A 16,845-nucleotide genomic window follows, 5' to 3' on the forward strand; every position below is an offset into this window, starting at 1 on the left:
CTCTCTCTCTGGGTGACTGGGGCTTTACTGCTGCCCCTGAACTGGGGTAAGTACAAAACTGTTCCCCTTAAGCTGTCACAGAGCTAGAGGACCTTCACACATGTCATAGGATGCCATTATGTCTGTACATTTCTTCTGCACAGCAGGTTGCCTTATATTTTATGTCATGGAAATGGTTTTCCCTTCATAGTTCTTCAACTATATTTGTTTTCTTTTGAGAATGGATTTGCCTTAAGCTTACTTGGATTTATTTAGCAGAAAAGTAGCCCACCAAATACATTTCAGAATGCTTTTGTGCTGTTTTACAGCTTCTCTTGACAATTTGAGGAACAAAATGTGATAGGGTGACTGACAACAAGTGGTCAGAGAACAATACTGTGTGTCAGTTATTACTGAGAAATATCAAATTTCAGGAACTTTGATTTGCTTACTTTGACTTTCAGGACACAGTCATTGAAATAGAAAAAAATTACCTTTTCTTTAAACTTTGTATTAATAAAAAATATGTATCATGGTTTCCACAGAATTCTGAAGCAGCACAACCGGTTTCAACATTGATAATAATAGGAAACGTTTCTTGAGCACCAATTAGCATATTTGAGCAATTTCTGAAGGATCATGTGACATTGACGATTGTAGAAATGGCTGCTGAAAATTCAGCTTTTCCATCACAGGGATAAATTCCTAAGATAGTAATAATAGATTTTAAATTGTAATAGTATATCACAATATTTCTCTTTTTACGGTATTTTTTTATCAAATAAATGTAGCCTTTTGAGAATTCTTTCAAGTAATAATTTAAGACATCTTGTTTCTGATGTGACAGAAATGTGTTTTGCTGGTGCTGATGCCCATCTGAAGGGTGACAGAAATGAGCCAGCTTTGGTCCTTATCTGTGATGGAGGGGCATGACTGGCATTGTTCACATAGATGACATTTCCAGACCCTTATGACTTTCTGATGGAGAGGTTTTGTAAAACTAATATAAATTGGTCAATGGTGAAGTGAAAGTCAAACAGGTTTAGAGTGACATGAGTAAATGATGACAGAGTTGTTATTTTTATAAAGGTGAATCGGGGGTGAGTTTTGCAATGACAACTCTTTCAGTGCATGGCTGGGCCTGTGATTTAACCGAGAAAACATGAAGAAACATATCTGTACTGGCTTCATCTTTCACTCAACAAACTATCGCCCAAGGTAGTGTGTCTCCATTACAAAATAAAACAAAAAGGAGCGATGAAAGGATATTTCAGGAGGGGAAAAAAACTGGTTCTTCAATCTTACCTGAAGGTTAGAGCATGTCTAGATCATGTTTCTGCCTGTTGTAAAATGTAGGCAAATGAGCCTGCCAATAATTTTTTCTGGTGGGACAGATTCTATGAGGAGGTCTTTTCTATTGGACCATGTGAACGTCCAGTTCACCTGAGAATCTGACACAGTGGGCTTGCAATGGCATGCTTCATAGTACCAATGAATGAAAGAAAGAATGTTCAGATTAGAAGGCCACAGAAGTTGATTCAAACAGAAAAGTCCATACAAATTTCCATACAAAGGTCCATTTTTTTATTCAGCTCTAAGGCTAAAAGATTAAAACATGGGTTGCTCTAAGGCTAAAACATGGGTTGCTGACCCATAAAATACAGACTCCACAGGGTGCTTTCCTGTAAATCTTTGACTCAGTCCTCTGGCCGTTTCCTCTCTTTGAGTGTATCATTTCTTGGAAAGCTGCAGAATAGAGAAATCATAACTTCTATTTTCTTGGCTTAAGCTAAAGATGATATCAACACAATAAATAATAGTAACCCAACAGCCAAATAGTTTTACTTAAAAAAAGTTATAATGGCAATAACACAATTCAAGGATGTATTTTACATTTTTTAAATAAAGTTAATCTTGGCATTCTGTATTTAAATATGCATGAGAACTGACATGTCATTAAGAAATATATGACTGTTGAATCAAGAAAGTAAAATAGCTAAAACTAAACCTTAAATATCAAATTTATAAAAACAATATAGACATATTAATAATAATAATAAAAAAACTCCACTTCATATAAAAACACGTAAACTTTTAAATAAAATTGTAACAGTAAATAAAGAAAAACTAATATAAAAACTATAATAGTATTTCACACCCATTCAACTGATTCAGAGAAAAGTTTTTTTTTTTTTTTTTGCAATAATGGTTGGTTAACTGTACATTATCACTTGCAAATAGTGGTTACTGTTGTATAAAAACTATAAAGCTCTTTTGATGAGCTTCAGAATCAATAAAAGAGAAATGTGTTTGTCAAATCTTCTCAGGTACCACATTAGGCGATGAAGATTATGAAGATGTGACACCAACACCAGATTTCGACTACAATGCTACATTCGAATACTATTTGTACAGTAAGTTACCATGTGATTCTTGAGCACCGTTGAGCACATATGCCAAACCGCAGTCCTGAAGTCTCCAGAGGTCATTTTAAATACAATCTGAAAGTGTCAGTCTGTGGTGTGACGAGATAAATAACATACTGGATGGAAGGTCGGACAAACAACTTTACAATGGAAAAATATGAATATGATGAAATACATGAACATTGAATGATGCTATTTTTTAACCATTCAGAGCTGAGTATTCCAGAAATTCATGTAATAAAAATGGATAATGTTAACCAATGGCCATAGCTATTAAAATGCTGTTTTAGCAAACTAGTGTTCAGTCCGGCTCGATTTTGGAATGCAACACTTGGTTTTCACAATCCACTCAATTCCTGAGGGATAAAATGACTCCATTGTTCCCTAAAGGTGTAGTGCTACCAAAATGGTGTCAAATAATGGTAAAGTATGTGTATTACCATAAATGTAATTGTTTTTTATGGCTTATTTTTCAGATGGCAGTGTTTATGAGTCCAAAGTTTCCTCCAATCAAGGGAATACGGTACAGTGGCATAAACTCTCTTTAGTATTATCCACAGACATTTGATTACAAAAAGCCATCATGGCATAAAATAAAGGAATGAATAATTGAGCAGACACATAAAAGAAAGGATGACAGGAAAGATGCCAAGATTTGCCTAAAGCAAAACTGAGTCTGTAGAAACTTCAAGGAACATCTTTTGAACAGGCATTTGTTTGATGGCTTTGTTTTATCAAGAACGCTGCAGGCCAAACAGCAAATCAAAAACCAAACTTTCTCAACATTTGACTGGGAGAAAATATCTATACTGACGTCTTAATGAACTCTTGCTGCTTTACAGGATTCGGTGTCAGTGTACAGACTCTACGGAATATTAGCAGGACTGCTGGTGCTGCACATCTGCCAGCAAACATGAAAATGAAAGTCAACAATGGACCAAACAAAAGTGAGTTGAACCAACTAGACACAAGCTTTAAAAGATCATCAAGTAACATTTCATTGGCTCTCATTCAGCTTTCCTCTATGATGGTTTACAGTAGCTACATCCCCAGCCTGGAGTGATTCTCATAGAAATGCATTGTTCTTGCATAAATCTATATTTAGTCAGCTGTCTATCACAGGGGTTGATGAAATCTCTATTGAGTGCACCGTTCTGCACTGTTAGTATATCATATTAACTACAGCAGTGTGATACTTTATTTTTGTGTTACATGTCAGATAACAGTGCTACACTCATTTCATGCATGTTTTATATTTCAAAGATACTGAGCTGCTGATGTCATCGGAGAGGACCGGCACATCCTCGTTCTTTGCACACAGTGACATCAATACTGACATTTTCACTTGATTGAAGTCTGGAGCTTTCATATTTCTGCTAAATGTGTGTGTTGTTCAAGGCAGTTGAACATTTTATGTGATTATTTGAAATGATCACATATTTTATGCTGGTTTAAATGCTTTATTGGGTCTATTAATTATCCGAAGATTATTATGTGGGAAGCTTTCATGAAACTGTAACCATCTTTCACACTTTTTCAAAAAAAGGATGAAAAAAATAAATAAAAGTTTCAGTATATGGTAGTAGTTTTTATTAATTGCTTTCTCAGCTCGCCATGTCTGATAAACATCTTGTTCATTATATATTTTTACTAATTCGTAATGAGGTACTAATATAATAAAAAATAATAATAACTGATTCAAATAAGCAAATAAACAAACTATTAGAAAACATATTACAAAAATGATAAGGCTAAAAGCACTGAATAGCATGGTTATTTAAGTATCATAGTTCTTGTTTATTTTAAATGTCTAGATTTCATTAATCTTTTAGTTGTAGTTATTTTATTAAGAAAAACTAAATTAAATGAGAAATGTTGTCAACTATCTGAAATAAAATACATGTTATGTTTTTAAATATTTCTGTTAAAAGTTATTTTTATTAGATCAGATATTTAGTTTATAATCTCCAATCATTATTGATTATTGGTGCAGATTATTAAATACAACTAAAAATCTGACCTCTGACCTTTTTTACAGATGAAACTAGTCAGACATGCTGCTTTAATTAGCATGCATCATAAATAACATGTGTCTCATTTACTGTGAGACGAGTCCCAAGGGCTGAAGCTTAGCTCCCCATTAAGCATCTGTGCATGTTGCACAAATAGCAAATAGGCACTAACATATCTGACAGTTTCCGTTTCCTGAGCATGCTGCAGTATTCTGTAGTTCTTGTCTCAACAACATAAGACAGTCTATACAATCAATAACTAACCCACTCAAATTAAAGAGATAAAGTGTTCATTATCCAATTAAAATATGTTGGTATTGACACTAGTGTTTGAAATCTGAAACTTGTCATAAGCCTATGCAAAAAAGTTGTCAAGTGTTTAGAAAATGAGTATTTATTAGCAGAGCCGGATTAACGCAAAGGCAAACTAGGCACGTGCCTAGGGCCCGATTGGCGGGATGGGTCCCAGACAGATGGACAAAAAAAAATAAAAAAAAATAATAAAAAAATAAAATAAAATAAAATAAAATGTACAAATGTCCTATCTACAATTTATATCAATATTTATTAATTAACTAAAAATAGTGACGATGTTTATCTTAATCATAGACTGTTACATTACGTCACATTAACGCCAGCCCATGACTGTATTTAAGAGGCGCCAGCCAGTTAAGTCCGAGGAGACGTCAGAGGTTAGAGCGGGACAACAAAGCTAGCAGGCAGGTGTTTTATTGAGTAGGCTAACATTCAAGATGCTTTCGGGTGCGGCGAAACATAAAAAGAAAAAAAAAATGAAGAGAAATAAAAGAAGAGACAGCGGGGGGCAGGGCCGCGGGAAGTAATTTTGAACAGGGGGTGCTGTGAATTATTAAAAAAAAAAAAAAAAAAAAAACCTATGAGCCTATGAGCCTATAGGCCTATTTAAAATACATTTTAAAAATATATACATTGAGATTTACTACTTTATTGTCATATACACTTCAGTGCACAGCCAGCCAGGGTCTGAAACACACAGACATCAGTTCTCAGATATGCGCAATGCGCTATTAATCTGAAGCAGAAGCAGAATCAGAAATAATAGTTTAAATAATAGTTTAATAATCGAAAAAAAACGAAATAATTACTTTCATTACAATTTCAGATAGCCTATAGCCTACATACATGCAACTCATTTAGATACAACAAATAATATTACAACAAAATATAATATTAATCAAACTTCACAATAACGCTAAAACAATGCAATCGATTTGGTCAGCTGGCTTGAGTCACTGCACGTTTATGTCACACGCAACTCTATTAACTCCAAAATCTTTTTACGCACACCACAAGGAAATAATCTCTGACTATTTAAGCAATTTGTTTATTGAACAGTTCTCCACATCCATTACGCAAAGAAAACACGCACAGTATAAAGCTTTCTGTCTCCATCTCCAACCTTTTTACACAAACCACAAGGAATCTCCCACTATTTAATAAAAAAATAGTTGGGTAAAAAAATAGATTTTTCGATTAATCGTTTTTTAAAATGTGGTCGATTCAAAATCGATTCTCAAAGGCCATGAATTGATTTTTTTCCCATATTTATTTCCGCATACATTGAACGTAAGATTAGCGTTAATCTAATTACAAATCTTCTCCACTAGATGTCACCCTCTTATGTGCCTTGTGCGATGTTACCAACGAACCTATCATTCATTCATTCAGTTTAAAGCAGTGGTTCCATTTTCTGCAATGTGCGTCAGGTCATGCTCCCGTTCGCGTCTTACAGACTGCATCTTAAAGCCTCTTATACTTTCTGCGTCCTCGAGTCCGCTATGGACCGCTATGCAGGCTTGATGTAAACATCGCCATCGGAGAGTGTGTACCGAGGCTCTGAGCAGACGACCGCGCGGACAGGTGCGCGTGGTCAGTTGTCTTCAAAAGCACAATTCCACATGTTCAGGCAGTGTGAATAATCCCATTGCCAATCGAACCAATCGGGCCGGGCTCGGGCTTGGGCGGTAAATGAGCGGTCATGTAATGTTTCGATTAGCGCGAGAAATATGCGAAAATGTATGCTGAGTAGTTGAAACGGAGGCTAGCTTCTGACGATTACGTTTTGGTAGCACCAGCAACTAAAGCAAAGTCTGAGGTTTGGAAAAGTTTTGACCTTGTTTATAATGAGAATAATGAGTGAATAATGACGCACCATCAGTGAGCACAGGAGCGCGCTGAAGCCATCTACAGTGGATTCAATCATTTTCCTCCACATAAACACTTAGGCCTTACCTAATCTTGGTGAGTAAATGTTTTTCAAATAATATCTAAATATTACTTGCACCGGCGGCGCCAGGGGGGGTCTTGGGGGGTCTCAAGACCCTGCCAAAAAATGCCTTGACCCCCCATTTGACCCCCCAGCCTCTTCCTGATTAAAAAAAATATATATATTCGGGATAAAGATCCAAAAATGTTTCTCTTCAAACTACGCAGAACAATAATAAATAATTATTTCGATATTTATTCATACACTGAAACGAGAACCGTTTCTGTCAGACGCGTCCGATTCGAGAACCGATGAGCTGATGATAACTGCGCATGCGTGATTCAGCGCGAAGCAGACTGACACAGAGCGCATCTGAACCGACCTGATTCTTTTGGTGGTTGATTCTGAACTGATTCTGTGCTAATGTTATAAGCGCGGGTAAACCAAAGGCTTGAATGAAGGGCAATCATCGCCAATGACGGCATTACATCGAGCGCAAAAGAACCAGTTTTTCAACTGGTTTATTTGATCGAATTGTCCGAAAGAACCGGTTCACTTGAGCACCTGCTCCTTTGCCCCTTAAGTGCCCTTTTGTCAAAGCAAAATTTCTTTTTTTTTTTTGTAATAACATAAACATTTGTGAATGCCTGCCCACGGCCAATTATAATATTAGTACAATTTATTAATAATAATAGCCGTAAATAAAATGACCAGCATGATGACAGTTCACCTGACTACGACCTCATCCAACCGGGAAGATTCCTCATGCTGCACGCGCATTTTTTAATTGCTAGAGGATATTTTCAACATCGTGGCAGCTGGTAAGTGGTGTTTCATTCTCAGCGAAGTGATTTTGATGTTTATTTACTTATTATTATTTTACAAGAACGATGTGATGTGAGAACATGCAGATACGTTGTTTATATTGCTGTGTGTAGCCTGTAGTGTAGAAGTAACACTAGCGTGCTGTTTGAGGGAGAACAGTTTCACAGGCATCGAGGGGTTTGGTCTTTTTTATGTTATTTGAATAAACTTTTATTATATTACAGTAGGCTACTTATTTATTTTTAACACGTAAAAATAATTATCACAACACTGGTAAGGCTTATTCAGATTTTCTCATTCTCTGAATTATCATTATAGAAATAAAAACAATTCAGAAATGAATTAAAATATAATTATATTTTAAATGTGATGCAAATATTTTTTCTACAATAGCAACAGTGTTTACAACAGCAAGACCACTTTAGCCTGTAAACTCAATAATATCTATCTGGAAATAAATGTAAAAATATCAATGTCAATAAAAATGCATAATATACCTGACATGAAAGTGCAGTGTGCAGGATATGAATAACAAATGTAGCCTGTCATTTGTTTACATTGCAAAGGTGTTTTTGTTGTTTAGTAGCAGTAATATGCAGTTATTAGCCATGTCCACTGTATTTTTTTGTTGGTTTTCATGAGACCCCCCTTGAAAAGACCAGGACCCCCCATTGCCCCCCCAATCAAAATTGTCTGGAGCCGCCGCTGATTACTTGAGTCTTAAATGCATAATGTAGACAGAGTAGGCTATATAAGCTAATGTTGGCATTATTATTTTATTATGTCAGCTGCTATGGCGAAGCAAATCCGGCAGAGCTTAATTCATTTCGTTATTGCCAAATACCCATCTTAATTTATAATTTATCTTAATAAATTTTTTTAAGAAAGACTTGTTTTTATTGGTGCGTTGGCCTATTTATATGCTAAATTAGCCTATACCTTAGGGCTATTTATAGAGTGCTGAGATGTTACGATGTTACAGAGGACTTATTTTATTTCTTTGTTCAAACTTCCAAGTGGCGTATTACGTTAGTCATGTATAAATTATGTTAAACTATGTATAAATGACTCATTCCTGACAAAAGGCAAAAGAGCTGTGTGCTGCATACATTTGAATAATGTCGGGTTGTAAAATGGGTTCGGGCTTTTAAAAAGCTGTCAATCAAAATGTACGTGTCGGCTCGGGACATGTCGGGCTTAACTTTTAAGGCCCGATTACAGCTCTAATAGAAAATCGAATCGAAAATCGAAATCGAATCGAGAATCGAAATAGAATCGATTTGAGAGCTTGTGAATCGAAATCGAATCGATCTGGAACATCTGAATCGATACCCAGCCCTACTATTTAAACGTTATTTAACAGTTCTCCACAACCATTACACAAAGAACACACGAACGAAATAATACTCTCCATCTCCATCCCCACCACCTTAAAAAAATACTATAATGTACTACTTACAATCGCTTGGCTAGTCAAAGCTGATCCCACACTTGTTGCCAAAAAATAAATGTTACAAGCGCGTTCCAAATATTTTAATAGGCCTACATTTTTCTTAATCTCCCTCTCGTCACTAGGGGGTGCTGCAGCACCCCCAGCACCCCCACTTCCCGCGGCCATGGCGGGGGGCTTTACAGAAGTTTCTGTCGGGCAGCCGTCCGACAGCTGTGAACCTGCTCGAGTCAGCAGAGCCAGAGGCCGAGCCAGGCCCGGAGACACGGCCCGAAAACGCGGTGAAAGATGCAATACATTGTTCATAGAGCTCATTAATTGTAGCGGTGCCGGTAACGCGAAAGCACATCAAAATAATGCACGAGCGCGAATCTCTCTGTTCGCACGCAGATTTCCTTTTCCTCTGTCACAAAACCAGACGTGCTTGCTCAGATAGGGGAGACCGGGGATGGTTGTAACACTTTTTTCTTCAACGCCTAGAATTACCCTTTTCTTTTGGCTACAAGTCTAAAACTTCTAGGCAAAGTACCCACATGTTTATACTACAAATGGCAACAATTTAAATGTATTCAACTATATCACAGACTTTGTGAGATGATGACAAATACAAGGTGGTCCTTTGTTACAACCTACCCCACTACTGGGGTAGGTTGTAACACATACTGGGGTAAGTTGTAACAGGTAGACAAAATATACAAAAACTAAGGGTACTCCAAGTGATTTGACACAAAAACAGTTTTATTTTAAATGAATGACTGCAACAATAAATATGTGTGAATATGGGGAGTGTATGAGCATATTGTGTGTTTTTGTGCATGTGTGCCTTTGTGTGTGTGCATGTCTGTACGTGCACATTCATGTGTGTGTGTGTGTGTGTGTGTGTGTGTGTGTTCTTGTTTTTGTGTCATATCAGGACATAACTCTGTATAATGACATGGGTATGACACAGGTATTACAAGGAGAGGGTGACTTATGAGCACATAACCCATGTCCCCATTTTTCAAAACACTTATAAATCATACAGAAAGAGTTTTTTTGAGAAAGTAAAAATGCACAAAGTTTCCTGTGAGGCTTAGGGTTAGGTGTAGGGTTGGTGAAAGGCCATAGAATATACAGTTTGCACAGTATAAAAACCAATACACCTATGGGATGTCCCCACTTTTCACAAAATGTGTGTGTGTGTGTGTGTGTGTGAGAGAGCAAATTAACAGATGTATGTTTATCCCCACTCCAGAGAATGAACAAATGAAATGCATTCTTTATCAGTCACAAGTTCTAGTAATTCTGTAGAATTGTTAAAATCACAAAAATGTTCTTGGTTGTATGTAAGGGGATGGTTGTAACACTTTCAAAACACGTGTTACAACCTACCCCTTCACTGTCACCCATTGTTAAGCAAGCTTTATTAGCATGGTGCTTTGAAATTGGCAAAAGGTTGATACACCATTCTTTACTAGAGAAACTACAGTTTGACCTGATATAACTCATACAACATTATCTGCAACGGTAGAAGTACTAAACAAAATATTATCTTGTTAATTTTTTTTTACTTTCTGACCTCAGAATTAGATTTTCTGCTGTAGCTTAAGGAGAGATTGCAACACAGACTGGAAAACCTCCATGTGGGATTGTAAAGGAAGCCTGATGAAACTGAAATTGTCACATGACTCCTATCTTGCCCCTGATTCATGGAATTGGTAGTGTTACAACTCTCCCCGTGTTACAACCATCCCCGGTCTCCCCTACACTCTGCTATCGCCCGGAGAGAGTTTGCGCACTTAAAACATGTCTCCTGTCACTCAAACTGCGTCCTGTGCACTCACAACTCTATCTACGCTCATGTGCTAGATATTAATTATTTTATTTCTAGCCTTTTACCGCGTGCAGTGTGAACGCTCTGATCCGTTTACATGGGCTCGGAAAAAAGGCGCATCACAGACAATGTGAACCTGGAGTTAGGCATATGACCAGTCTGTTCTGTTCTATTTTGTTGCATTCTGATTGGTTCTGATTTTATGATTTTATGACTATTTCTATTAATCGAACAGCCCTAGAATGAACTGGCAACGAACAGAAAATAACTCTGGCTGCACCGCTCAGCAAAACGGGAAAACCAGATCCAGGCAGAGCTCGGCAGCGGTAGACAGTCAGCAGAGCAAGTGGTCAAGAGGAAACATGTTGACAGCTATTTATTCATGTCTGAATTAGTTGTTCTGTAGCATATGCAGGAAAAATATAAATTGGTGGTTTATTCTTAAACTAATCAGCCAGCTCGAATAGTGGAAGCAAAGTTACAGTTTTATATTTATTTTTTGTTATTTAATTATATATATGAAATGATGTTATTATGTTATGACTTAGACATTTTTATATATGTTAACAATATTATAATTGGCGCCCCCCCCCTGCAATACCACCGCGACCCACAGGTTGAAAACCACTGTTGTAAGCTATTTTGCAGAAAATCTTAATTGAATGTGTTGATTAAATGTAAACAGAGCAAATAAGATAATCTTTATTTATAAAGGTAAAGTTTATCTTATTTGCTCTGTTTACATAGTTTACTGACACCTATTGGTTATTTACTGGTACTACTGCCTTAACAATGACACTCCCAATGGATGAGTGAATGTGAAAGTGAAGTGACATTCAGCCAAGTATGGTGACCCATACTCAGAATTTGTGCTCTGCATTTAACCCATCCGAAGTGCACACACCCGGAGCAGTGAACACACACACACACACACTGTGAACACACACCCGGAGCAGTGGGCAGCCATTTATGCTGCGGCGCCTATTAGGCCACGACTTCCCTATAATTTAATAGCATTTAATAGAGCCTTGTAATGGCGTATAAATAATGAATATCAAAAAATAGTCTGATAGACTGATTAATATACAACACAACCAATTTGTAACCAAAGACTAGGCCATGTAAAATGTGAATTAACTTTTATTAGTAACTTTGGCAAGTTTCAGATTTCAATTCATAAATAACATCGATGGAGGGGGGCCCAAAAAATGCAGCCTGCCTAGTGTAGTCCATTTATTTAATCCGGCTCTGTTTATTAGCCTAATGTCTTGTTCTTTTGCAAAAAAAAAAAAAAAAAATAAAATAAAAAAAAAATAAAAAAAAAAATTGATATTTATATTACCCTATTAATTGCTTTTCCTGTTTGATATTTCTTTAAAAAGGAAATGTTGCTGAAACGCCTAAAATAGTTTAACTGTGCCAACTCCACATCCATCTTGTTTGTGGCAATTAACTTATCCCACATTCACTTGTTTTTAATGTTAGACAAGAGCAGGCAGTCTATTTGTAACGTGATTTGTATTTCGTCACCGGTTATTTTTAGCGTACAGTAGCCTATCCTAACCAATTATTTAGTGTATTTTTTATTATAAACACACTAATTCGTAACGCAAATAGTTTTGCACTTTACTGCACTTTGTTATTCTTCTAACTATGGCGGCCATGAATCGGAAGTCAGGAACCGTTTGAATAATTTTCTGTTTTTAAGGTACACTGATTTCGCACATTCAGATACAATAGCTTTCTTTTGAGATAAAAACTGAATGGATAGTGTAACACAACGGGGCATGTTGTCACAAACTAAAGTATGCTCAATGAACTGTATTTTTTCAAAATACAATATTAGTGTAAATGCAATAGATATTGTCTTTCCAACCAAGACTGTTAGTGCCCACACAGTAGGAGTAGAAAAAAATACAGTAAAAACTATAGGCTACCGAAAATGATTAAAAAGTGTGACAAATGCTAAGCTATTATAAATGTCAAATAATAATAACAATAATAATTATTATTATTTGTAAATTACTGAAAGAAAGAGGCTCGTGAAATCTCTCCATTCACACGCGAGCTGATGGATGACTGTTATAGATGCGTGATCTCATTATATATTCAGTGCATTCTCTCGAGACCACTGAAGACCTCACGAGTAACCGTGATACTTAGAGAACGCCCACCTACACCACATCTGTGTCTTTGTCTTTTGCCTTGGAGCACGCAGACGTGAGATGATCGCAGGATAAGGATGAATTCATTGGCAGTATCGGTGTAAAAACAGCCGCTTGTGTTCTCAGCTCTTAATGCAGCAGATGATTGTGTTGCGTGGACCGCGCGCACTGACTTCTGTCAGAAACTGTGATGTTTCTTTCCCCTAAGCGCTGGGATCAGTTTTGATCTGTGATTTAAGATGCCGAGGTTCCAGCATTTAAACAGCACTAGTATGCCAAATCACAATTATGAATGGAGCTACGAATACTACGACGACGAAGATCCAGTGTCTTTTGAGGGACTCAAAGCACATCGATGTAAGTCTGTTTGCTGCATTTAATCCATTATAGCTTCATGTGTTTTATCCAGTTTGTCATCTTTGTGTTAACTGTGGGACAATGGTAAAATACTATAAGAAGCATACTTACATTAAAAACTTTATCCGGCACACAGCACGGTAATCGACAATCATGCAAATGTTTATGAAAATATATTTTAAAATGTATGCGTAAATATAATAGTTTATAGCTACAATGTATATATTAAGACATTAAAACAGCATTGTCATCTCTAGCATGCTATATTTATATATATATTTGTTTATAGATTTTTAACTGACAAGGTTGCATGTTGCATGCTAGAGACGTCACTGCTGTTTCAATGTCATAATATACAGTACAGTGTAGCTATAGACTATTATATTTACACATACATTTTTTTTATATATTTTCATAAACATTTGCATGATTGTCTATTACAGTGCTGTGTGCTGTAATGTGAGTAGAGACAGCAAAAAAAAATAAAAATAAATAATAATAATAATTCCTGTTTCAATGTCATAATATATACAGTACAGTGTAGCTATAAACTATTATATTTACATATACATTTTTCAAATATATTTTCATTAACATTTGCATGATTGTCTATTGTGCGCCGTAATGTAAGTAGAGACAGCAAAAACAACCCAAACAAAAACAAAATCTGTTGCATTTTTACATCACTCAGATTTGTTTCTTCCTGCAGATTCCATCGTGATCGGCTTTTGGGTGGGTCTAGCAGTTTTTGTCATTTTTATGTTTTTTGTTCTGACTCTTCTGACCAAAACAGGAGCTCCACACCCAGAGTAAGTATATATTCTAAAATCTGTGAAATACCAGTTGTTTATCAGGCTTTGTAACAAGGACAGAACAGACTAAACTAAAGTACAGACAGTGTAAATTCCCAATAGGTTAGTTCACCTCTCTCACATCTGCACCACAATCACAATGTACTGTACCGAACCAGCATGGTTTTTCTGTTTCCCGCTGCCTGCACTTTGGCCGCCTAGATGTCTCATTATCCTTGGCTTCAGAGAGAGCTCTGTGTGTGAGTGTTTGTGCGTGTTTGCGGCCTCCCTCACTCTCATTAGTTCTCTGCTAGGTCGGTGTCTCTGATTTAACACTCCTTTAGACCAACAAAGAATCTTTTCAGGAAACTTTGATTAAACCAACAACAGTCTGAAATCTTGGTCCAATCAGCAGGAAAAGTCTGGCAACTTTAACCTTCATAAAAATATAGGCACTGCTATAATCATGTTCATGTTTATTAATGTGCACAAATGCACCCAATATGCATGCACATGCACAAAAACACCAATTATCTCTGTCTGTGTTCTGGTAGCTAGCCAGAATTAATTTCAAAGCAAATTAGTCTTCAGTAATGCCCTCTTTGTACATTCAAATGTATTGGACAAATAATTTTAACTGCGTTTATTGTTTATTGTATATAATTACACTCAGTTAAATTAGTAAAGCACTATTAGTCCCCATCCTCTGGTCTAATGGAGCAGGTGCGTATCTCAGGGGCCGGGCTGACAGTCTGTTTAGTGCTCTTTTAATTAAACTGCTCTATAGATGTGAGTCATCCATTAACACAGACCAGCAGAAACCTCTTACACTCAAGATCATTGAAAAGAGAGGATAGGAATATGTCTCACACACACACACACACACACACACACACACAGATGGAGGATGTAATATAAGATGAGGGTACTCCCACACACCAGAAGCAACGATGCTCATTTCACCTCTGTTAGAAAAGGGAAATAAAGCTGTTTTAACCTGCTGATGAGGTTTTGAGTTCAACGCTCCTGTCTCAATCCCACAGGGCTGCGGAGCCTTACGAGAAGCGAATACGTCTCACAAGCTGCGCCGAGGGTCTGGGTCGCCGATGTGAGGTGGATGCCCGGACAGGTCTCTCTCGCCCATTGCTGGAAGAATCCCGGTCTTTTTTTCAGTGTTACATTAATGAAGAAGAGCGAGAAGGAGGCAGGGCCACTGCTGGTGCTGGCCACGGATGTACAGGCAGCAGCACCTCCAGAGACCAGGTGGAAACGGTCGGGCTAGTCGTGCAAAGCATGGTCATGGAGACCAGAGCAGAAAGAGAGGCGGCGCTCCTGGCGCATTTTAACATCCCCAACTTTGTGAACTCAGAACTGAGCTCTGCATTGGGGGATGAAGATTTACTACTGGGCGATCCACCGATCATAATGGAGGAGGACCGCCCACGCTGTACCCATCATATCATTGACTAAACCTCCAGTTTGAAGATGGCCTTTATGCACTCATCATGGCATCATTATTGTTTTCGACTCAGCCCATGATCTCTGAAAATGGAGAGTGGTGGTGTCTTGCTTCAAAAGCTCTGCTTTCGCAGTCTGAGCTTTAAGACTGAGCTATTTTCTGACATGGGGTCTATAGTGATGCATGATGTCAGTCTTAGAGATAAAAGAAAGATGGGAATGCACGAATGGGATTTGGCGAATGTGTTCTTGACAGCAGTGACAGCAAGCTGAAAGACTGTTGGGAAGTCTGTGTTTAGAAAAAGCTAAATATTTATAGAAAAAACTACAACAATGAAATCAAGGATGTTGTTTCTGGTTGTGGGAACTATGTCTTGATGACATACTTCATTTCTACTATCAGCATGATTAAAGAAAATCTCTTGATGTGCAGTTGGAGGATGTTTTTTTTTTTTTTCAAATCCAGCATTGTACTTATGTAGCCTAATGGCAAAATTGCAGCAATTTGGTATTGCACTGCCTGGTTCTCTAGGCCTGTCGTGTGAGCAAATGCCTGAGTAGAAAATAGTTCGCTGTCTGCACTTGAAAGCTGAATCAGTGGCTTTCTGCAGAATATCTGCAGTATACTTGCATACTAACTCTCTGTAATTGTCACAGCTGCCTGAACTGCCAGAGCAATCAAATATTCAGTTCTGTCTCATGTTTATTTGAACACCTTTATGCCAATAAAATTGAGTGCAAATCTCCTTGTGGTGAAACTTTCATATAAATCTCCAACCCTAAGAATAAATCTCAATGAAAGCATGTGTTATTACTTTTTGATCTGACATTTGAAAGGTGAAAAACCAAATAGACGTACATTGATGGACCATACGTAGAGTCCAGAACATTATAGAGACTTTTTCAGAATGTTGCTCCCTAGCAACTACTCAGAAAACCTTAGTGACTCTTGGCAATGTCCTGGCAACCACTGAGAACACTCAGGAGATACATTTAGCACGAGAAAGCACCACTTATCTCTTTATGAAATATAAATATATATATAAAAAGGTTAAAAATACTATTGTAGTATATAGTGTGGAATTTTGTTGATCCCATACAATGTTTTAATACTTTAAAAACTCAGGACATTATTATTATTACTACATTACCCATAATTATTCACTAATCACTAATAGGATCACTAATACACTTTCTATTTTGTGATTTTACAAATGTAAGTAAATTTGCCGCTTAAAATGCATTATACTCCACGAACTCTCCTCAAACGTATAATATGTGCTCAAATAAATTCTATTATGTCAGGACCTTGGTGTTTATAAAC

The 16,845-nt window shown here is 37.0% G+C and overlaps 1 protein-coding gene across 1 annotated transcript; it reads left to right on the forward strand.

The window, feature by feature from the left end:
* The first annotated feature begins 12,879 nt into the window (after positions 1 to 12,879).
* LOC113070239 (melanocortin-2 receptor accessory protein 2A-like) lies at positions 12,880 to 16,265 on the forward strand. Its single transcript, XM_026243463.1, has 3 exons — positions 12,880 to 13,272; positions 13,982 to 14,081; positions 15,107 to 16,265. The coding sequence occupies exons 1-3, from the start codon at positions 13,155 to 13,157 to the stop codon at positions 15,531 to 15,533; spliced, it is 645 nt and encodes a 214-aa protein (XP_026099248.1). The 5' UTR covers positions 12,880 to 13,154; the 3' UTR covers positions 15,534 to 16,265.
* The last annotated feature ends 580 nt before the right edge of the window (positions 16,266 to 16,845 follow it).

The sequence above is a fragment of the Carassius auratus genome, unplaced genomic scaffold (genome assembly GCF_003368295.1).
Source record: "Carassius auratus strain Wakin unplaced genomic scaffold, ASM336829v1 scaf_tig00003551, whole genome shotgun sequence".
Classification (NCBI taxonomy): domain Eukaryota; kingdom Metazoa; phylum Chordata; class Actinopteri; order Cypriniformes; family Cyprinidae; genus Carassius; species Carassius auratus.

What these genes read in the sequence shown, in the direction of transcription:
- LOC113070239 (XM_026243463.1), top strand. Translation starts at nt 13,155, where the DNA reads ATGCCGAGGTTCCAGCATTTAAACAGCACTAGTATGCCAAATCACAAT. An exon ending in GGGACTCAAAGCACATCGAT is followed by an intron (nt 13,273 to 13,981) that starts GTAAGTCTGTTT and finishes TTCTTCCTGCAG; the next exon opens with ATTCCATCGTGATCGGCTTT. An exon ending in ACAGGAGCTCCACACCCAGA is followed by an intron (nt 14,082 to 15,106) that starts GTAAGTATATAT and finishes TCAATCCCACAG; the next exon opens with GGCTGCGGAGCCTTACGAGA.